Source organism: Jaculus jaculus, chromosome 1, assembly GCF_020740685.1.
Source record: "Jaculus jaculus isolate mJacJac1 chromosome 1, mJacJac1.mat.Y.cur, whole genome shotgun sequence".
In the NCBI taxonomy this organism is placed as follows: domain Eukaryota; kingdom Metazoa; phylum Chordata; class Mammalia; order Rodentia; family Dipodidae; genus Jaculus; species Jaculus jaculus.
In genome coordinates, this window is record NC_059102.1 from 41402853 (window position 1) to 41425674 (window position 22822).

The 22822-nt window shown below is 40.7% G+C and overlaps 1 protein-coding gene and 1 non-coding gene across 4 annotated transcripts in view; one reads left to right on the forward strand and one right to left on the reverse strand.

Annotated features, from left to right (window-relative positions):
- The window catches only part of Noc3l (NOC3 like DNA replication regulator), a 43441-nt gene that overhangs the window by 15808 nt on the left and 4811 nt on the right, over positions 1–22822 (forward strand). For all 3 annotated transcript variants that reach the window (XM_045141817.1, XM_004653034.2, XM_045141818.1), the window contains exons 7-19: positions 2825–2986; positions 3285–3378; positions 6505–6680; positions 7239–7367; positions 9482–9613; positions 11790–11870; positions 12378–12478; positions 13126–13198; positions 13278–13341; positions 13424–13495; positions 14409–14590; positions 17520–17648; positions 19729–19826. In XM_045141817.1, coding sequence (XP_044997752.1) covers positions 2825–2986; positions 3285–3378; positions 6505–6680; positions 7239–7367; positions 9482–9613; positions 11790–11870; positions 12378–12478; positions 13126–13198; positions 13278–13341; positions 13424–13495; positions 14409–14590; positions 17520–17648; positions 19729–19826 — 1493 coding nt within the window. The remainder of the gene's footprint in view (positions 1–2824; positions 2987–3284; positions 3379–6504; positions 6681–7238; positions 7368–9481; positions 9614–11789; positions 11871–12377; positions 12479–13125; positions 13199–13277; positions 13342–13423; positions 13496–14408; positions 14591–17519; positions 17649–19728; positions 19827–22822) is intronic.
- Positions 22238–22344, reverse strand: LOC123458280. Its single transcript, XR_006635569.1, has one exon. It is a non-coding gene; the product is annotated as a U6 spliceosomal RNA (small nuclear RNA).

Here is a 22822-nt window from a genome sequence, read left to right on the forward strand (position 1 = left end):
AAAGAGAGAGAAAGATAATGGGCAGGGCCTCTGGCCTCCAAATGAGCTCCAGCAGACATGTGTCACCTCGTGCTTCTGGCTTTATGTTGGTACTGGGGAGATCGGACCCAGGTCCTTAGGTTTTTGCCAGCAAGAGCCTTAAGCACTGAGCATTCTCTCCGGCCCTCCCAACCCCTCCTTTTTATTTATTTATTTGACGGGAGGAGGGTAGGGGGGGATGAGAATGAGAATGGACACGCCAGGGGCTCCAGCCACTGCATAAGAACTCCAGACACATGTACCACCTTGTGCATCTGGCTAACGTGGATCCTGAGGAATTGAACCTGGGTCCTTTGGCTTTGCAGGCAAATGCCTTAACCGCTAATCCATTCCTGTAGCTTCTCTCCCCTCTTCTTTTTTTGTTTGTTTTTCAAAGTAGGATCTCACTGTAGTTCAGGCTGACCTGAAATCACTGTGTAGTCTCAGGCTGGCCTTGAACTCTTTGTGATCCTCTTGCCTCTGCCTCCTGAGTTCTGGGTTGAAGGCATGTGCCACCCTCATTTATTTATTTATTTACTTATTTTGGTGTTTTGAGATAGGGTCCCACTCTAGCCTAAGCTGACCTGGAATTCACTATGTAGTCTCTAGGTGGCCTCCCTCTTATAGCAGTCTTCCTACCTCTGCCTCCCAAGTGCTGGGGTTAAAAGTGTACACTACCATGCCAGGCTTTTTTTTTTTCCTTTTGGCTTTTTGAGGTAGGCTTTCATTTTAACCCAGGCTGACCTGGAATTTACTGTGTAATCTTAGGTTGGCTTTGAACTCACTGTGCTTTTCCTACTTCTGCCTCCTAAGTGCTGGGATTGAAGGCCTGTGCCACCATGTCTGGCTTTTTTCTTCCTTTTCCCTTTTCTTTTTTTCTTGGTTTTTTGAAGTAGGGTCTTGCTCTAGCATAGGCTGACCTGGAATTCACTATGCAGTTTCAGTGTGGCCTTGAACTCTCTGTGATCTCCCTACCGCTCCCTCCTGGTGCTAGGATTAAAGGCTCACCCTGAGTTGGTGACTACCCTGAGAAAGAATACAGAGTGAATTCCAGATCAGCCTGAGCTAGAGTGAGAACCTACCTTGAAAAACCAAAAAAAAAAAAAAAAAAAAAAAAAATGTTTTCAGCAAAATAGGACACATGCATTAAACAATGACAAAATCTTTCTAGGGCTCAAGAATTGTCTCTGCTGTTAAAGGCAGTTGCTTGCAAAGCCTGACAGCCCAGGTTCAATTCCCCAGTACCCAAGTAAAGCCAGATGCCCAAAATTATACATGAGTCTAGAGTTTGTTTGTAATGGCAGAAGGCTTTAGCATGCACATACTCACTGCGTCTTTATTTCTGTCTCTGAAATAAATAAATAAAATATTTAAAATTTTCTAAAAGTACATCAATTAAAAAGTTACAGTATTTTTTTCTTTCTTTTTCTGAGATAGGGTGTTACTCTGGTCCAGGCTGAGCTGGAATTCACTATGTAGCCTCAGGGTGGCCTTGAACACATGGTGATCCTCCTGCCTTTGCCTCCTGAGTGCTGGGATTAAGGGCATGTGCCACCATGCCTGCTTTATATATTTAAAAAAATATTTATTTAATAGAGAAAGAGGGAGAGAGAGAGAGAAAATGGGTATGCTAGGGCCTCCACCCACTGAAAATGAACTCCAGATGCGTGCACCACCTTGTGCATCTGGCGAACGTGGGTCCTGGGGAATTGAACTTGGGTCCTTTGGCTTTACAGGCAGATGCCTTAACCACTAAGCCATCCCTTCAGCCCCGCTTTGTATTTTTTAAAAAAAAAATTTTTTTTTTGGTTTATTTTTATTTATTTATTTGAGAGCGACAGACAGAGAAAGAGGCAGAGAGAGAGAGAGAGAATGGGTGCGCCAGGGCCTTCAGCCACTGCAGACGAATTCCAGACATGTGCACCCCCTTGTGCATCTGGCTAATGTGGGTCCTGGGGAATCGAGCCTTGAACCGCAGTCCTTAGGCTTCACAGGCAAGTGCTTAACTGCTAAACCATCTTTCCAGCCCTGTATTTTTTTTTTTAAACTGCATTACAAAAATATTACTTTGAGGGCTGGAGAGATGGCTTACTGGTTAAGGCATTTGCCTGTAAAGCCTAAGGACCCAGGTTCGATTGACCATATCCCATGTGAGCTTGATGCATATAGTGGCACATGCATCTGGAGTTTGTTTGCAGTGGCTAGAGACCCTGGTGCACCCATTTTCTTTCTGTCTCTCTCAAATAATAAATTAAAATATTAAAAACAAAACTGAAGATACCACCTTTAAACTTGACCATTTAGAGGGGATGGACTTTTATTTATTTATTTATTTATTTTTTTTTAGGTAAGTTTCACTCTAGCTCAGGCTGACCTGGAATTCACTATGTAGTCTTAGGGTAGCCTCGAGCTCAGGGTAGCCTCGAACTCATTTGATTCTCCTACCTCTGCCTCCCAAGTGCTGGGATTAAAGGTATGCTCCAACATACCCGGCCAAGAGGGAGAGGATTTTTTTGAAGTTGGGTCTCATGCTTGCCTAGGCTGACTTTGAACTCTTGGTAATCCTCCTATATTAGTCTCCCAAGTATTGGGATTAAAGGTGTGTGCCACCATGCCTGCCTTTTCCCTAGAACTTGAATGATGTATGTGTTAGTAAGGTAATACCAACTCTTGGTTCCATATGAGTTGACTAGACTCTGAGTATTTATTTGAATTCCACTTTTGATGCCAGATATGGGGCTGTTTTCTTTTGTTCTGAATACTTTTAGCATGATTTCTTTAGTCTTAAAAGTTATCTCTTTAACAGATTAAAAAGCTGAAAGAATTGCGTTCCATGCTGATGGAACAGGATCCTGATGTGGCTGTTACTGTTCGCAAGCTGGTGATAGTCTCTCTGATGGAGCTATTCAAGGACATCACTCCTTCATATAAAATTAGGCCCCTAACAGAAGCAGAAAAATCTGCCAAGGTAATGTTAGGTATAATCATTGCGTAACATATGGTGAATATTTTTGAGACTTAGATGGGTGAATAGAATGATACAGTTCTGTCACTACTTCCCCACTCCCCAGCATTTGACTTACACAAGACACACATATGCATGTCCCCCTCCAGGCTGACTTGGAATTCACTGAGTTTCCTCCTACCCCATCCTTCTGAGTGCTGGGATTAAAGGCGTGCATTACCGTGTCCAGCAAGACACCCATATTTTGCTGACTTGAATTTAATAGTCTGATTTTAAAAAATGATCATTTTGTTCTTTTCAGATTCGCAAAGAAACCCAAAAGTTAAGAGAATTTGAAGAGGGCCTTGTTAGCCAATACAAATTTTATTTGGAAAATCTGGAGCAAATGATTAAAGGTAAGTTAAGCATAACTTAAAAGTATATAACATTTGGCCAGGTGTGGTGTGCACACCTTTAATCTTAGCCCTCTGGAGACAGAGGCAGGATTGTTGTGAGTTTGAGGCCATCCTTGGACTACAGAATGAGTGCAGGTCAGCCTGGGCTAGAATGAAACCCTACCTCAAAAAAAAAAAAAAAAAAAAAGAAAGAAAAGAAAAGAAAGGGTATGTGACATACCTACCCATGGTGTGATTACTGAGGTAAATTCTGTGTCCTGTGATAGGTGGTGAGAGTAGGTGTGGTGTATGTTGAGAGCAGAGTGAGTCCAAAGCCGCTTCTGGGCAGCTGGAGATGTAGCTCAAGTGGTACAGTGCTTGCCTAGCTTGTGTGAAACCAGCATCACAGAATCTGGGTGTGGTGATTGCATACCTATAACTCCAACATTCCACTCAGGAAGTAGAGGCAGGATGATCAGAATTTCAAGGTACTGAGTAGTCTATGTGAGGCCCCTCCACCCCCGAAAGACATCCTGAATTCAGCCTTTTTCCACCATTTACCATTTATGTAAATGGGCAAATTACCTTTTTATGCCTTATTTCCTGTCTATAAAATGGGAATAACAGCACTTACCTCATAGAAGCAGTTGTATGTATAAACACAAAGCATTTACGACTGTGCGTAGCCTAACATGTCTACTAGATTTCATTAGCTGTTAGTACTAGCACTATTGTTGTGTAGTCCTTTGTTTTTCCTTTAAAAAATTTTTTTGTTCAGTTTTTATTTATTTATTTGAGAGCCACAGACAAGAGAGAGAAAGAGGCAGATAGAGAGAGAGAATGGGCATTCCAGGGCCTCCAGCCACTGCAAACAAACTCCAGACGTGTGCACCCCCTTGTGCCTCTGGCTTATGTGGGTCTGGGGAATTGAGCCTTGAACCAGGGTCCTTAGGCTTCACAGGCAAGCTCTCAACCGCTAAGCCATCTCTCCAGCCCTTTTTATTTAATTCATTTTTTTAATTTTCAGTGTTAGGGATTACTCTGAACTTCATGCATGCGAGGCAAGGACCCTACGGCTGAGCTGCACCCCTAGCTACTGTACTTCATTACTTTATCAAGTAGTCATGTGATTGTTGCTTGCTTTAGGAACCACTGGGATTTATTGTATTTTTTTTTTCTGTTTTTTCGAGGTAGGGTGTCACTCTAGCTCAGGCTGACTATGTAATTTCAGGGTGGCCTCAAACTCATATCGATCTTCCTACCTCTGCTTCTTAAGTGCTGGGATTAAAGGTGTACCACCATGCCCGGCTTTATTGTACTATTTTTTAAATTTTATTTTGAAAGTCAGAAGGCCATATCCTGAAGTAGATGTTAGTGCCTTGAAAATTAGAATTAGTTAAGATAATGATATGTTCTCTTACCAACCTCTGTTTATTTGCTTCAGAAATGGGAAAGCATTGTAAAACTTGGAGTATGCATGGAGAAGAAATTTAGTTTTCTGTGTAAGGTGCTTTTATTTGACCTTGTTGGGCTCCTTTCCTTAGTGCTAAGGTTCCCCGGTTTACTATCAACAGACCAAGACTACTGACTCCTTTTGCCCCAAAAGGCCATGAAGGTGCAGCTGGAGAGATGGTTTAGCGGTTAGGTGCTTGCCTGTGAAGCCTAAATACCCATGAAAGCCAGATGTACAAGGTGGCGCATGCATTTGGAGTTTGTTTGTAGTGGCTGGAGGTCCTGGCATGCCCTTTCTCTCTCTGTCTGTCACTCTCAAATAAATAAATATAAATAAACAAAACAAAAAAAAATTTAAAAAGGCCATGAAGGTGGTGGAACCTAGTGGAATTGGGAGGCATGGAAAGAAGTGATATCACTGCTGTGCTTTGGTGTCCACCTGGAACCTCCTGACTGGTATTTGTTTTCCCAAGGGTCTAGGAGTTGTGTACAACAAGCCCTGTCCAATAAGAATATAATGTGTCTCACATACATTATTTTAAGAAAATGCAGCTATACTAAGTAAAAAATAACTTTAATACTAAATTATATATGTATCCAGGACTGGAGAGATGGCTTAGCGGTTAAGCCACTTGCCTGCAAAGCCGAAGGACTCATGTTCAACTCTCCAGGTCTCACATAAGCCAGATGCATAAAGTGACACGAGCTGCTGTGTTGCACATGTTCATAATGGGATGCACTCGTCTTGAGTTCTAGTGCAGTGGATAGAGGCCCTGGCTCACCAATTCTGTCTCTCACCCTTCTCTCAGTTAAAAATAAAGTCCAGTCTGTTGGGCTTGTCTCAAAAAAAAAAAAAAAAAAAAAATATATATATATATATATATATATATGAATCCAGATTACTACTTTGACATGTAATTGATTTTAAAAGTTAAGAAGATGCTGCATATTGTAATTGTTTTAGTCTCAAGTTCCAAATTTAGTGTATAGTTTACAGTTGCTGCCTATGTGTGGCAAGTAATTTTCAATAAAACCATGCAGGTAGACTTTCTCTAAGCAATCAGACACTATGAAGTCTTTTTTTTTTTTTAATTATTTTGATTTTTCAGGAGGGTAAGATTTCGTTCTAGCCCAGGCTGATGTGGAACTCACTGTGCAGTCCCAGGCTAGCCTTGAACTCACAGTGCTTCTCCTACCTCTGCTTCTCAAGTGCTGGTATTAAAGACATACACTATCACATTCACCTAAAGTGTTTCTTTTCCCTGTCTTGTTTCTTCTGTCCTTCCCTATCCTTTTCTTTCCTCTTCTTTTTAAGTGTTTTATTTATTTCATTTTAAGTTTTTCATTATATATATGTATATGTATATGTATGTATTATATGCACACACATAAATATACATATATACATATATACATATACATATATACATATATATATATACACACACACACACATTTTTTTTTTTTTTTTGAGGTAGGCTATTGCTATAGCCCAGGCTGACCTGGAATTCACTATGTAGTCTCAGGGTGTCCTTGAACTCACAGCAATCCTAACCCTGCCTGTCTAGTGTTGGGATTAAAGGCATGTGTGTTTGTTTTTATATTGTGATAAAATACACATTTAGTTTAAAAAGAAAGTTACTTTAAGTTTTGGCCAATGGTTAAAATGAGCAACTGCATTTACCTTTTCATTAGACTGGAAGCAAAGGAAGCTGAAGAAAAATAATGTAGTGTCCTTAAAGGCTTACAAAGGACTGGCTGAAGTGGCTGTGAAGAGCCTGTGTGAGCTGTTGGTGGCCCTGCCTCACTTTAACTTCCACAATAATATCATTGTATTGATTGTTCCTCTGATGAATGATGTGTCAAAATCGGTAGGTTGCTCTAAATATGATTTATATCATCAATCTTCCCAGAAAATTATATGCCATGTGATTCTCCCAAAGGTTTTTTTTGTTTTGTTTTCTGAGGTGGGGGTCTCTAGCTCAGACTGACCTGGAATTCACTATGTACTCTCTGGGTGGCCTTGAACCTTCTGCGATCTTACCTCTGCCTCCCTTTTGCTGGGATTAAAGGCGTGTGCCACCATGCCCAGTCCCCCTAAATATTTTTAAGCTGTTGTTTACTAGCAAAATAGTATGAATTTATTAAATATTGGTACTTTATGAAAATTATTTGAACATAAATTTAGTTGGGTGGTTCTCAGCAGGAAGCCCTTTTTCCTTCTAGTGAACATCAGGCAGTATTTGCAGGGTTACTTAGGATCGTCTTGATGGTGGGAAGGAGAGTGTTACTGTGAAGTCTAGTGCAGGGGGACAAGGCCACGGAGGCCTCTTAGCCAAGGACAGATCCCTGACCACGGTTATTTGATCAGAAGTATTAGAAGTACTAATATTAGAAACACTGCTGTGGTGTAACATTTTCTTTTTCAGATATCTGAAATGTGTTGTGAGGCAGTGAAGAAACTCTTTAAACAAGATAAATTGGGTCAAGCTTCTCTTGGTGTAATTAAAGTGATTTCTGGCTTTGTGAAGGGCCGAAATTACGAAGTTAGACCAGAGGTAAGCCTTTTTTATCCTTATTTTCAATATTTGGTTTTTTTTTGTTTTATTTTTGACATTTTTATTTATTTATATTATATTACATTTACTAAGTATTAGAGTCACCTAGAAGACATGTTACAACAGAAATTACTGGGACTAAAATGTGGTTATTGGAGGATTGAACCAAGGTCCTTATGCTTGCAAGGCAAGCTCAGTTATCTTTTTGTTTATATTTTGTTTTTCAACATAGGGTTTTGCTTAAGTCCAGGCTGACCTGGAATTCACTATGTAAGCATAGAGTCAGAGAGAGGGGGAGAGAGAGAGAAAGTGAGAGAGAGAGAGAGAGAGAGATGAGGAATGGGCACACCAGGGCCTCCCATCTCTGCAGCTAAACTCCAGACACATATGTCACTAAATGCATCTGGGAATTGAACCTGGGCCATCATGCTTTATAAACAAGCACCTTTTTTTTTTTTTTTTTTTTTTTACTGCTGAGCCATCTCTCTAGCCCTTAATTTTTATTTTAGAGAGAGAGAGAGAATTAGTGCACCAGGGCTTCAGCCACTGCAGTCAAACTCTAGACACTTGCTCCACCTAGTGGTCATGTGTGACCTTGTGCTTGCCTCAGCTTTGTGCATCTGGCTTATATGGGATCTGGAGAGTCAGACATGGGTCCATAGGCTTCACAGGCAAGCTAACTACTAAGCCATCTCTCCAGCCCTTTTTTTGTTTTTGTGAGGTAGGGTCTCACTCTAGCCCAGGCTGACCTTGATTCACTATGTAGTCTCAGGCTGGCCTCAAACTCAGATTCTCCTACCTCTGCCTTCCAAGTGCTGGGATTAAACGTGTGTGTCACCATGCCCAGTTGTATAGTATCACACTTGGCAAACAGCTGAGTTGGTTTTAGATGTTTGCTGGTAAGTAAGTGTTGATACAAACCGGTAGCTGTCAGATTTTCTAGGAGTGCTACTTTGACGGATTAGGTCAGTAAGGTGGTTTCTTCCAGAGAAAGTACAGGTTTTAAACCTTTTTGTTGTTGTTTTGTTTTTGAATTTGAGAATGGTTGCAATAGCATATAAAACTCCATTTTCCAAGTTAGTGTTCAGAGTGCTTGAGTGCTTTGGGCAGCTATTCTTTTTTTTTTTAAGCCATTTTCTAAAAAATATTATTTATTTATTTACTTGTGTATTTGAGAGGGGGGGAGAGAAAATATGAATTGGCATGCTAGGGCCTTCATCCACTGCAAATGAACTACAGACCCATGCGCCCCCTTATGCATCTGACTCATGTGGGACCTGAAGAATTGAATTGGGATCCTTTGGCTTTGCAGGCATACACTGCTAAGCATCTTTCTAGCCCCTGGGCAGCTCTTCTTATTTGGTCCCTAGAGCAGCAGCATCTGGGACTTAGAAATAGAAACTCTGGGGCTTCACTGAGACCTGCTGGACCTGCAACTCTGTGAGTTAGTCCCAGTAATTTGTGTTGTAACATGTCTTCTAGGTGACTCTAATATTTAGTAAATAAAAATGAAGTATCTTCATATGTATGGCACTAGTCTTTGTGTTCTTCTTCTTCTTGTTGTTTTTCTTTTTTCTTTTTGATGTAGGGTCTCACTTTAGCCCATGCTGACCTGGAATTCACTATGTAGTCCCAGGATGGCCTTGAACTCTTGGTGACCCTCCTACCTCAGCCTCCTGAGTGCTGGGATTAAAGGCGCGCGCCACCACGCCCAGCGTGTGCTCTTTATTGTGAAGGCAAGCGAATATTGGCACAATTAATTGCAAGTCTTGGCAAGTTAAAGTTAATTTAGGAATGTCTTGATTTATGTCTCCTCTTACCCTACTGTTGTTCCAAATTTTTCTGGTTTGTTTCCTTTGTGTAACCCTATCTGCCATTGCACACTGTTCTCTTTTCCCTGTGCTCACGAAATAGCAAAGTTTTGTTATTTAGCCAGATACTAGTATCTTTTCTTGGACATAATATGGAAGTAAACTTCGTGTAAATGCCATATGATGTTTCAAAGCATTTTGCCTGATGGAAATAAATGTTTTCTATGTAGTTTTTTTTTTTCTATGTAGTTTTTAAGAGTAAGATAAATATTGAGCTGTGTTTTATATTTTTTTCAATATTAGATGTTAAAAACATTTTTGTGCCTGAGAATCAAGGAAGTAGAGGTCAAAAAAGATACGGAAGATATTAATAAACCAAAGAAGTTCATGACTTTCAAGGAAAAAAGAAAAACTCTATCTAGAATGCAAAGAAAGGTTTGGTTTATTTTTATTTCATTTTGATACTAATATGTTGTAGGCACAGGTAAATCAATCATGTCATGTGTAAATCAGTTAAGAAAGGACTTTTTTTTTTCTTGAGGTGTGGTCTTGCTCTAGCCCAGGCAGACCTAGAATTCACTATGTAGTGTCAGGGTGGTCTTGAACTCATGGGGATCCTCCTACCTCTGTCTCACGAATGCTGGGATTAAAGGTATGTGCTACCATGCCTTTAAAAAATATATTTTTATGAGAGAGAGAGAGGGAGAGAAAATGGGTGCACCAGGGTCTCTAGCTACTGCCAATAAACTCCAGACACATGCACCACCTAGTGCATCTGGCTTCTGTGGGTACAGGGGAATGGAGCCTGAGTCCTTAGGCTTCGTAGGTAAGCACCTTAACTGCTAAGCCATCTCTCCAGTTCTAATTTTAATTTTTTTTTTTTTTTTTTTTTTTTTGAGGTTGGGTTTTGCTCTAACCCAGGCTGTCCTGGAATTCACTGTGTAGTCTCAGGGTTGCCTTGAACTCACAACAGTCCTACCTCTGCCTCCCAAGTGCTGAGATTAAAGTCTCACCACACTGCCCAGCTCCTAATTTATTTATTTATTTAGGTTTTTTGAGTTAGGGTTTCTCTTTAGCTCAGGCTTTCCTAAAATTCACTATGTAGTCTCATGGTGGCCTCGAACTCATGGCAATCCTCCTACCTCTGCCTCCCGAGTGCTGGGATTAAAGGTATGCGCCACCACACCTGGCCTAATTTATTTTTCTGAGGTAGGTTTTTGCTTTAGTCCAAGCTGACCTGGAATTTACCTGAACTCAGTGAACTTCCTGCCTGTAAGGATTACCAACTTTTGCACAGGTCTAATAAAGTTTGAAAATATGACAGAAATAGACTTAATTATTCTAAACAAATGATGATAAATACATTAGGGTTGTATTGTGTAAAATACATAAGCTGGATATCTGTTTGGAACTATACATGTATAGATGTAGATAGGAGAAATAAAGACCCAATTAAAACATAACAGCTTTTTATAATCATCACAGAGTAAGGAAACTTCCTGCCAGTCTTCTTTACCTCAGGTAGCCTAGCAACCTTTTTTTTTAAAAATTTTTTTTGTTTTTTTATTTGAAAGGTAGAGAGAGAAAAGAGAAAGAGGCAGATAGAGAATGAGGCACACTGGGGTCTCCAGCCACTGCAAATGAACTCCAGATGCATGCACTACCTTGTGCATCTGTCTTACGTGGGTCCTTGAGGATTCCGTCTGGGTTCTTTGGCTTTGCAGGCAAGCACATTAACTTCTAAGCCATCTCTCCAGCCTCTACCAACCATTTTTGCTGCTCTTCCAGCATTAGGAAGTGTAAACTATTTTTCTTTTAATGACTGTCCATATAGTATCTTTTTATATACTGTTTAAATATCAACAGAATTATTTTGGGGCTCAGCCTGTTCTTTCTTTTGAAAGTTTAAAAATATATATAATTAATTTATTATTTGAGAGAGAATCAGAGGTGGGGGGAGGAGAGAATGGGCCAGGTCAGGGCCTCCAGCCGCTATAAATGAACTCCACATGCATGTGCCATCTTATGCATCTGGCTTATGTGGATCCTGAGGAGTTGAACCTGGGCCCTTTGCCTTTGGAGGAAAGTGCCTTAACCAGTAGCCATTTCTCCAGCCTGTTATATGTATTTTTTAAATTTTGTTTTTTGAGGTAGGGTCTTACTCTAGCCCAGGCTGACTTGCAATTCACGCTGTAGTCTCAGGATGACCTTGAACTCATGGTAAGCCTCCTGCTTCTCCCTCCCCAGTGCTGGGATTAACAGTGGGTGCCACTATGCCTGGCCTTTTTGAAAGTTTTAAATTAAAATAATTATAGAAACTGATAGTATTTACCATCTAACATGAGCAAATACTAAGACTTCCACTTTTTTCTCAAAAAGAAGGTTTTACTGAGAGTAGGAGTCCTCTGTTTCTCTACCAATCTTGTTCTGCCTTCTACCTAGGGAGCAAGCAGTGTTACCGATTAGTTTGTCTCTTATTCATGGGTTTCCACTCTTGCTTGTGCTTATATTCATGTTTGGTCTTACTGTATGTGATATATAATGTTGACATCCTGTATGTTTTTCACACACTGGAATATACTCTTACTTTTTTCTTTTTTTCTGTTTTCAGTGGAAAAAAGCAGAAGAGAAACTGGAGCGAGAGCTTCGGGAGGCAGAAGCTTCAGAGAGTACTGAGAAGAAACTTAAATTGGTAGGCAGTTTCATATTCTGTTAAACTTTCAGAATATTTTTGTTAAGGAATTTTAACTAGAAGTTTATTGTTTAAACTTGTAGGTATAGAATTTATGTTTGTTTCATGTAACTTAGGTAGATGATTTTAAGTACAGTGTGTGGGGCTGGAGAGATGGCTAAGCGGTTGGATCCTGGTTCAAATCTCCAGGACCCATGTAAGCCAGAGGCACAAGGGGGCACATGCAGTGGCTGGAGGCCCTGGAGTGCCTATTCACTCTCTTTCTTTCCCTCCCCTCTTTCTCTCAAATAAATAAATAAAATATATAATAAAAAACGTACAGTGTGATGCCGGTTAGTTTTATGAAATCATGAGATGTGTGTCTTCATTGTATTTTGTTTAAGTTTCAAAGATTGTATTATGGTGAGGGATGAGAAAAGAAAAAGATTTAGTTTTGAAAATCATAATTCCAACTCAAGGAAAGTATACCAGGTTAATCTAAATTATTATTGTCTGTTTCTTTTCCAGCACACAGAGACTCTGAATATTGTGTTTGTAACCTACTTCAGAATACTGAAGAAGGCCCAGAGGTCGCCTCTTGTGCCAGCAGTTCTAGAAGGCCTTGCCAAGTAAGGGCTGTGTAGGTTGAAACTTTAGATTCTTCCTAGACATTCTTTCTAGATTGATGCTAATAGGAATGCATGAAACATAAAGCAGACTAAAGTGACCATGAATCTTATAGAGAGTCCCCTAATAATGTCTTAATGTCTCAGTTCTCACTCTTTTATTGGCCTTAGTTTTTCTTTGAAATTATTCATAACAATGGGCTTTTTTTCTGGTTTTTCAAAAGTAGGGTTGCGCTTCAGCCCAGGCTGACCAAGAATTCACTCTGGTCTTAGCCCGGCCTCAAGCTCATAAAGATTCTCTTACCTCTGCCTCTCCCCCCAACCCCTGCCCAAACTATTTTTAATATATTTTATTTATTTATTTGAAAGAGGGCCTCTAGCCACTGCAAACTCCAGATGCACGCACCTCCTTGTGCATCTGACGTATGTGGGTTCTAGGGAATTGAACCTGAGTCCTTAGGCTTTGCAGGCAAATGCCTTAACCTCGAAGCCATTTCTCCAGCCCTAATTTTCTTTTTTTGTTCTTTCTTTGTCTGGCTTTGGTATCAGGGTGATGCTGGCTTTATAGAAGGAATTTAAAGCCAAGTTTAATTTTCTTGTTTTACTTCTGCTTTTGTATTGTCTCTTAACTAAGTTTTGTTTTATTCTAGGTTTGCTCATCTTATCAATGTGGAGTTTTTTGATGATTTATTAGTGGTTCTTCATACTCTCATTGAATCTGGTGTAAGTAACTATTAGTGAAATACCTTCTAAAGATACCAGTGGCAATTTTCATTCTTATTTTGTTGCTTATGTTTTGAAGGACCTAAGTTACCAAGAAAGTCTTCACTGTGTCCAGACTGCTTTTCATATTCTTTCTGGACAAGGTGAGGATTTTTTTTCTTAAGTTTTGTTTGCGTTCTCTTGGGAGGGAGTAAACATACCTAATTTTATATTTTCATCTCAAAGGTGATGTTCTCAATATTGATCCAATGAAATTCTATACACATCTCTACAAAACACTGTTCAAGTTACATGCAGGTATGTTTAGAAGATGCCTTTAAAAAATATGTCTTACTTATTTGCAGAGAGCATGAATATGAGCATGCAGGGCCTCTTGCTACTGTAAAAGAACTTCAGATGTATGTACCACTTTGTGCATCTGCCTTTATGTGGATACTATGGAATCAAACCTGGGCCTGCAGGCTTTGCAAGAAAGTGCTCTAACTACTGAGATACCTCTCAAGCCTTAGAAGATACTTTTGTTTTGTTTTGTTTCTTTTGAGGTAGGGTTTCACTCTACCCCAGGCTGACCTGGAATTCACTATGTAGTCTCAGGGTGTCCTCAGAGTCACTGTGATCCTCCCCAATCAGCCTTCCAAGTGCTGGGATTAAAGGCATGTACCACCGTGCCCGCAGAAGATGCTTCTTAATACATATTTATATTATTAAATTTTTTTTTGTGGGGTCCACTGGAGAGATGTCTTAGTAGTTAAGTTGATTCTTACAAAGCCTAAGGACTCAGGTTCAATTCCCAGTACCCACAGAAGCCAGGTGGACATCATGGCTCTTGTGACTGGAGTTCATTTGTGGTGGCTGGAGACCCTGGCACGCCTGTTCTTTCTCTCAAATAAATATTTATAAATTTTTAAATTTTATATATTCTAAGAATATGTTATGGCTAAAATTATAGCCAATGAGAATTAGAACTTAATGTCTAAAATACTGGCCAGTGAGTGCCATGCAGCTGTACCTAACCTTATGGAAGACTTGGAAAGAAAGACCTTTTGTAATTGACTAAAAATTCAGTTAACACAGTCCACAACATCTCTTTTTGTGTTGCTACATTGGCTAGGAAAAGGTCTTGCAGGAGGTATGATAGACTGTTCATCTTTTTGTTCTGGAGATCAGGGAGGCTGCTGCAGTGTTCTGAAGGATCTATGTGTTGTTTTAGGTGCCACTAATGAAGGTGTTGAGATTGTTCTCCAGTGCCTTGATGTCATGTTAACCAAGCGCAGGAAGCAGGTTTCTCATCAGCGAGCTCTTGCCTTCATCAAGCGCCTTTGTACGCTTGCTCTTCAAGTTCTCCCAAACTCAAGCATTGGCATTTTAGCAACTATCAGAATATTAATGCATGTAAGTAGTGGTGTAAATTGAGAGCTGAGCTCTTACTGTGTGGTGGCACTTTGCTTACTTGATGCACATCTGTTGTCCCTTTTGTATTACCTTGTTTAAGGGAATTTATAACTAGATGCAGTCATGCACACCTGTAGTCCTAGTTACTCAGGAAGCTGTGGCAGGAGGATTGCTTGAACCTAGTTTTAAGCCAATCTGAGCAATACAGTGAGATCATTTCTTAAAATTCATTTGCACTTGCAACAAAATCAGTTAATAAGAGGAGTGCATAAGATTATATAAGCAAAGTAAGTAAGCTGTTGACACTTCAGGGTTGCTGTTTTACCAGTTAGGTGCTAGAGTTACTATGGGATTTAAAAAAAAATTTTTAAAAAAGTATATTTTTATTTATTTATTTGAGAGAGAGAATGGGCACGCCATCCGCTGCAGATGAATTCCAGATGCATGCGCCCCCTTGTGCATCTGGCTTCCGTGGGTCCTGGAGAATCAAACTGGGATCCTTTGGCTTTACAGGCAAATGCCATTTCTCCAGTCCCTTTAAAACTTGTTTTATTGACAATTTCCATAATTATAGACAACCATAATTCCCTCCCATCTCCCACTTTCCCCTTCACAACTACTCTATCATATCCCTTCCCCCTTTCAATCTGTCTTTTATTTTAATGTCACTATTTTCCCCTACTATTATGAGAATCTTAAGTAGGCATACCAGGCCAGATCATGGATATCCAAGCCATTTTGAGTCTAGAAGATTGCATTGTAAGTAGTCCTACCCTTCTTTGACTCTTACATTCTTTCTGCTCTGGACCCTGATCCTTGGAAGGTGTGATAGAGATGTTTCAGTGCTGAATACTCCTCTGTCACTACTTCTCAGCACTGTGCTGGCATTTGAGTCATCCCAGAAGTCACTGTCATCTGGAAAGAGAAGCTTCTCTAACCAAAAGTGAGAGTAGCATTATGGGTATGGACATTAAGAAAAGTGCTTATAAGTTGAGTGTGGTGGCGCATGCCTTTAATCCCAGCAGTTGGGAGGCAGAGGTAGGTGGGTCATTGTAAGTTGGAAGCCACCATGAGACTACATAGTGAATTCCAAGTCAGCATGAGTTAAAGTGAAAAACAAAAAAAAAAAAAAAAAAAAAATGCTTGTAGGGCAGTTTTCTGAGCATGATCTATGCATTTAATCAGACACCAGCAGGCGTAACACCCCTGGGGCTCATGACCTCCCCCATCAGAGAGGGCTCCAGTCCAGTTAGAGAGCAGATGGTTTCTCCCATATCAGACATTTTGGGATTGTTTATAACTCAGCACAATTTTTTAATGGAATGGAGATTAAAGGGATTATGTTTTACATATTTAGTTACTTGTTTTGAGGTAGGGTCTCTAGCCCAGGCTGACCTGGAGCTTTGTAGCTCCAGGTTTGCTTCAAACTCACCGTGCATCGCCACCCCCAGCTGTACTATTTTTTAAAACACATTAATAGTGGAAATATTTTCATGTCAATACAAATATTATTAGTTTGTGTCTGGTTTATTTAGTTGTCTGTTTCATAAATTGTTCTTAGGTATCAGTCATAAGCATTTTACAAACATGAGCTCACTTAAGGTTTATAACTGAGGTAGTTAGTCTTACTGTTCCATTTTATAGATGAGAAAACAGATCCAGAGGAGGCAAGTAAGTTAACCAAAGCAATACTGCTAGTAAAGAGTAGAAGAGGATTCAAATCCAAATAGCTTGGCTTTCATGCTTCTTTATTTATTTATTTATTTTTTTGGTTTTCAGCGGTAGGGTTTCACTCTAGTTCAGGATGACCTGGAATTTACCATGTAGTCTCAGGGTGTCCTTGAACTCAAAGTGATCCTCCTACCTCTGCCTCCTGAGCACTGGGATTAAAGGTGTGTGCCACCACACCCATCTTCATGTTTTTACTGGATATAGAGCCCCCCCCCCCCCAGGTAGGGTTTCGCTGTAGCCCATGCTGACCTGGACCTGGAATTCACCATATATCTCAGGGTGGCCTTGGACTTGCACTAATCCTCCTACCTCTGCCTCCCGAGTGCTGGTATTAAAGATGTGCACCACCATGCCCAGCTCTGATTTTTTTTTTTTTAAAGTAATTATTTGATTGGTGGGCTGGAGGGATGGCTTAAAGGTTAAGGCACTTGCCTGCAAAGCCAAAGCACCCAGGTTTGATTGCTGAGGACCCATGTAAGCCAGATGCAGAAGGGGCACATGCGCGTCTGGAATTCATTTGCAGTGGCTAGAGGCCTTGATGTGCACATTCTCACTCTGCCTCAAATAAATGAATGAATAAATAAATAAATAAATAAAAAATCTTAAAAAGAAAGAAAGAAAATGGGTGTCCCAGGGCCTTCAGCTGCTGCAAACAAACTCCAGACACATGTGCCAGCTTGAGCATCTGGCTTACATGGGTCCTAGGGAATCAAACATGGGTCCTTTGGCTTTGCAGGCAAGTGCCCTAACCATTAAGCTATCTCTCTAGTCCTGTAATGAATATTTTTTAAAAATTATTTATTTGCAAGCAGAGAGAGAGAGACAGAAAGTTTCAAAGTAATACTTTTTTTTTTTTTTTTTTTTTTTTGAGGTAGGGTTTCACTTTAGCCCCAGGCTGATCTGGAGTTCACTATGTAGTCTCAGAGTGGCCTTGAATTCATGGTGATCCTCCTACCTCTGCCTCCCGAGTGCTGGGATTAAAGGTATGTGCCACTGTGCCTGGCCAAGACAGTTTTCTTTTTTATGATAAAAACTTAAATGATTTGTTAGGAAAAGTAGCCATGAAGACCTATTTCCTCATATCCCCAGCCTATATCTCTTATTACAATGACAAATTTAAATACAAATCCAAGCCAATAATATTCTTTAAATTAAAGCTTTAACTTACTTAATCTTTTTTTATGTGACATTTTTGCAGACTTTCCCCAAAACAGATTTGATGCTTGATAATGAGTCTCAGGGAAGTGGAGTATTCCTCCCTGAGCTGGATGAGCCTGAGTACTGTAACGCCCAGAACACTGCTCTGTGGGAGCTGCATGCCCTGCGGGTAAGGCTGGCTTTCTCTTCTCTTCTCCTGCCCTCCTCCCCTCATCACCGTGTTAGTATATTTTGTTTGGGAATGTCTTCTTTAGCATTCTTATTTTGATATGCCATGTTTTTCTTTGCCCTTGCTATTCTTTAAGCTACTGAGTATATTTTCTAAAAAAAAAAAAAACAACCCAATAAATAATGACAGCTTTGTATGGTGAGCTTATGAAAGAGTTATTCAAATCTTGATCTAAACACTATTCAGTATGTAAAAGAATTTATTTTTATTTATTTATTTTAAGGGATTTATTATTAAGGTATATTGGTATTGGATCCTACCCAGGAAGATTTCAGCAGACCCTATTTCAAGATAGTTTTACCTATGACTTATGGTACCCATGATCCTCTAAGGAGGATGAGCATTGTAGAACACAGAAGCTATGTGCTATAAATTTTCACCCAGGAATTGAAATTATTTTTAAAGCCAGGCATAGTGGCGCATGCCTTTAATCCTAGCACTTGAAAGGCAGAGGTTGGAGGGTTGCCATGAGTTTGAGGCCACCCTGAGACTACATAGTGAATTCCAGGTCAGCCTGGGCTAGAGTGAGACCCTACCTTGAAAAACAAAACAAAACCACAACAATAAAAAAGAAATTACTTTAAAAAATTCTCTATTTTTGAAAATATTTTTATTAATTAATTAATTAATTAATTAATTTTTTTCCCGAGGTGGGTTCTCACTCTAGCTCAGGTTGACCTGTAATTCACTCTCTAGTCCCAGGGTAGCCTCAAACTCACGGCGATCCTCCTACTTCTGCATCCTGAGTGCTGTGACTAAAGGTGTGCTTCACCATTCCCAACCTTATTTGAGAGTCTGAAAGAGGCAAACTGAGTATGGGTGCACTAGGACCTTTTGCTATTGCAAAGGAGCTCCAGATGCATATGCCAGCATGTGCATCTGGTTTATGTGATTACTGGGGAATTGAACCTGCTTAGGCTTTGCAGGTAAGAGCCTTAACTGCTGAGCCATGTTTCCAGGCCCAGACATTACATTTAAAAAATCATTTTATTTGTTTATATGAGACACACGCGCACACACACACACACACACACACACACACACACACACACAGAGAGAGAGAGAGAGAGAGAGAGAGAGAGAGAGAGAGAGAGAGAGAAGAGCAGATAGTAAGAGTGGGCAGTCCAGGCGCAGGTGCCACCTTGTGCATCTGTCTTACTTGGGTGCTGGGGAATTGAACCTGGGTCCTTACGCTTTGCAGGCAAGTGCCTTAATGGCTAAGCCTTCTCTCCAGCCCCTAGAAATTACTTTTTCTTTCTTTTTTTTTTTTTTTTTTTTTTTTTTACCTTTTATACTGCTAACTTGGTCATCAGATTTATGTTTTAATCCTATGTGAGTAAAGATCATGTATGTATATTGGGTTTTTCATGGTAGGGTCTTGCTCTAGCTCAGGCTGACCTGGAATTCACAATGTTGTCTCAGGCTAGCCTTGGACTCACAGAGATCCTCCTACCTTCGACTCCCAAGTGCTGGGATTAAAGGTAACCATGCTCTTCAAAAGATTTTTTTTTCCCCTAGTTAGGTTCTAGCTCTAGCCTAGGCTGACCAGGAATTCACTCTGTAGTCTCAGAGTGGCCTTGAACTCCTGGTGAACATTCTACCTCTGCTTCCCAAGTGCTGAGATGAAAGACATGTGCCATGAAGCCTGGTCAAAAGATAATCTTTTAAATTTATTTTTTATTTATTTGACAGAAAGAGAGAGGGAGAGAGAATGGGTGCGCCAGTTCTCTAGCCACTGCACACGAACTCCAGATGTGTGTGCCCCCTTGTACATGTGGCTTATGTGGGTCCTGGGGAATTGAACCTGGGTCCTTTGGCTTTGCAGACAAAGTGCCTTAACTGCTAAGCCATCCATCCAGCCAAAAGATAATATTTTTTATGCAGGAACGTGGCTGAAATAAGTTGCATATGCATGCGTTTTTGAATTTTAAAAATTGATACACTTTTATTGAAGTTTGTACTGTAAGCTTATTTTCTAAAATGCTGACTTGTGAGAAATGTGGTCTCTTTCCATCTTCAGCGACATTATCATCCCATAGTGCAGAGGTTTGCTGCTCACCTGGTTGCTGGAGCACCTTCTGAAGGCTCTGAAGCCCTAAAACCTGAGTTGGGTCGAAGGTAGTATTTTTTACATTGCATTGCCTTGTTTTTATACTTGTTTATTTATTTAATTTGTTTTAGTGCTTGGGATAAAAACTAAAGCACTGTCTTCTAAATTTTTGTTTAATTTATTTGGGGGGGGAAGAGAGAGAAAATGGGCACACTAATGCCTTCAGCCACCGCACATGTACTCCAGACACATGTGCCACTTTGTGCATCTGGCTTACGTGCATCCTTGGGAATTGAACCTGAGTCCTTTGGCTTTGTAGGCAAGCACCTTAATTACTAAGCTATCTCTCCAGCCCCTAAAAAAATTTTAGGGATGGAAAGATGGCTTAAAGTACTTGCCTGCAAAGCCAAAGGCTCCAGGACCCACGTAAACCAGATGCACAAGGGGGCACATGTGTCTGGAGTTTGTTTACAGAGGCTGGAGGCCCTGGTGTGCCCATTCTCTCTCTCTCTACCTGCCTATTTCTCTCTCAAGTAAATAAATGAAAATTAAAAAAAAAAAAAAGATTTTTGTCTTTATAAAGAGACAGAATGGGCATGCCAGGGCATCTAGCCATTGCAATGAACTCCAGATGTGTGTACCTCTTTGTGATCTAACTTTACCTAGGTACTGGGAACTGGACCCAGGTTGTTAGGCTTTGCAGGCAAGTGCCTCATCCACTGAGCTACCTCTCTAAAATACCAGCCCTAAAATATTTCTTAAATTTATTTATATGGAAGCAGAGAGCGGGGGTTGGAGGAGGGAGGGAATATGAATATGACATGGGCGTACCAGGGCCTGTAGGTGCTGCAAATGAGCTTCAGATGTAGGCACCATTTTGTGCATTTGCTTTACGTGGGTACTAGGAAATTGAACCTGGGTCGTTTGGTTTTGTAGGCAAGTACCTTAACTACTGAGCAATCTCTCCAGCTCCCTCTTTTTTATTTGAGAGATATATAGAGAGAATATGGTGTGCCAGGTCCTCTAGCCACTGCAAATGAACTCCAGATGCATGTGCCATCTTGTACATCTGGGTTATGTGGGTACTGAAGATTTAAACCTTGATCCTTAGGCTTCATAAGCCTTAACTGCTAAGCCATCTCTCCAGCCCCCTCTCCTCCCCCACCTTTTTTTTTTTTGTTTGTTTGTTTTGGTTTTTCCAGATAGGGTCTCCCTCTAGCCCAGGCTGACCTGTAATTCACTACATAATCTCAGGGTGGCCTTGAACTCAAGGTGATCCTCCTCCTCCTGCCTCCCAACTGCTGGAATTAAAGGTGTGCACCACCACACCTGGCTCCAACCCCCACCCCCCCCCACACACACCAAGGTAGGCTCTCACTCTAGCTCAGGCTGACCTGAATTCACTATGTAGTCTCAGGGTGGTCTTGAATTCATGGTGATTCTCCCACCTCTGCCTCCCAAGTGCTGGGATTAAAGGAGTGCACTACCATGCCTGGCTTTTTAAATATATATATTTCATGTATTCATTTATTTATTTGAAAGAGGGAGAAAAAGGGCACACTCTGGTCTCCAGCCACTGCAAATGTATTCCAGATGCATGTGCCCCCTTGTGCATCTGTCTTACGTGGGTCCCGAATAGTTGAACCAGGATCCTTTGGCTTTGCAGGCAAACACCTTAACCTCTAAGCCTCCAACCCTTTTTTTCTTTTTTGTGTTTTTGAAGTAGGGTCTCGCTGTCGCTCAGGCCGACCTGGAATTCGCTCAGTAGTCTCAGGGTGGCCTTGAGTTCATGGCGATCCTTCTTCCCCCTTTGCCTCCGTAGTGCTCTATGTAATGAAGCCATTCACCACCACACCAGGCTTTCCAGCACTTCTTTAAAAAATTATTTATTTATGTACTTGTTGGAGAGAAAGAGAGAGAATGGGCCTGCCAGGGCCTCCAACCACTGCATGAACTCCAGATACATGTGCTACTTTGTGCATCTGGCTTACATGGGTACTGGGGAAGGGGAATCAAACTTGGATCTTCTACGCTTTGCAGGCAAGCGCTTTAACTGCTAAGCCATCTCTCCAGCCCCACCCCCTTTTAAGTCTGTCATTAAATTTTTTTGTTTATTTATTTATTTGAAAGCGACAGAGAGAGAAAGAGGCAAATAGAATGGGCACTCCAGGGCCTGTAGCCACTGTAGAGCTGCAGATGTGTGTGCCCCCTTGTGCATCTGGCTAACGTGGGTCTTGGGGAATTGAGCCTTGAATTGGGTTCACAGGCAAGTGCTTAACCGCTAAGCCATCTCTCCAGCCCTGTCATTTTTATATAAAAATATGGAACTGCTGGGCATGGTGGCACATTTCTTTAATAATCCCAGCACTTAAGGGGCAGAGGTAGGATCACTGTGAGTTCAAGGACACCTGAGACTCCATAGTGAATTCCAGGTCAGCCTGAGCTAGAGTGAGACCCTACCTTGAAACCCCCCCCCCAAAAAAAAAAGGAACAGTTCATGAATTTGCTTGTCATCCTTGCTCAGGGGCCATGCTGATCTCTGTATTGTTCCAGTTTTAGTATATGTGTTGTCCAAGTGTGCATCCCCCTCTTTAGAAATACGTATTTACTTGCAAGGAGAGAGAGAATGTGCCTTGCCTTATTCTAAAACTACAAAACTTAGAAAACCTGGATCTATATAGCTCAGTGGTAGAGTACTTATAAAGCATGTACAAGGCCCTGGGTTTGATCCCTAGCCCAGCAAAACTAAACAAAGCAAACACAAACACCTTCTGAATTTAGCTGATCACCATTTACTTTGAGTAATCTGGTTAAAAATTTCTTTAAAGTGCATGTGTAGAGGTTGGAGGATAGCTTGGAATGTCTGTGCTCTGTATATACATATATTTTTTTGGGGGGGGGGATTCAATAGAGTCTTATTCTAGCCCAGGCTGACTATGTATTCACTATGTAGTCTCAAGGTGGCCTCGAACTCAACGATTCTCCTACCTCTGCCTCCCTAATGCTGGGACTAAAGGTGTGTATCATCATGCCTGGCCATGTTTTTATTTTATTTTATTTTTAA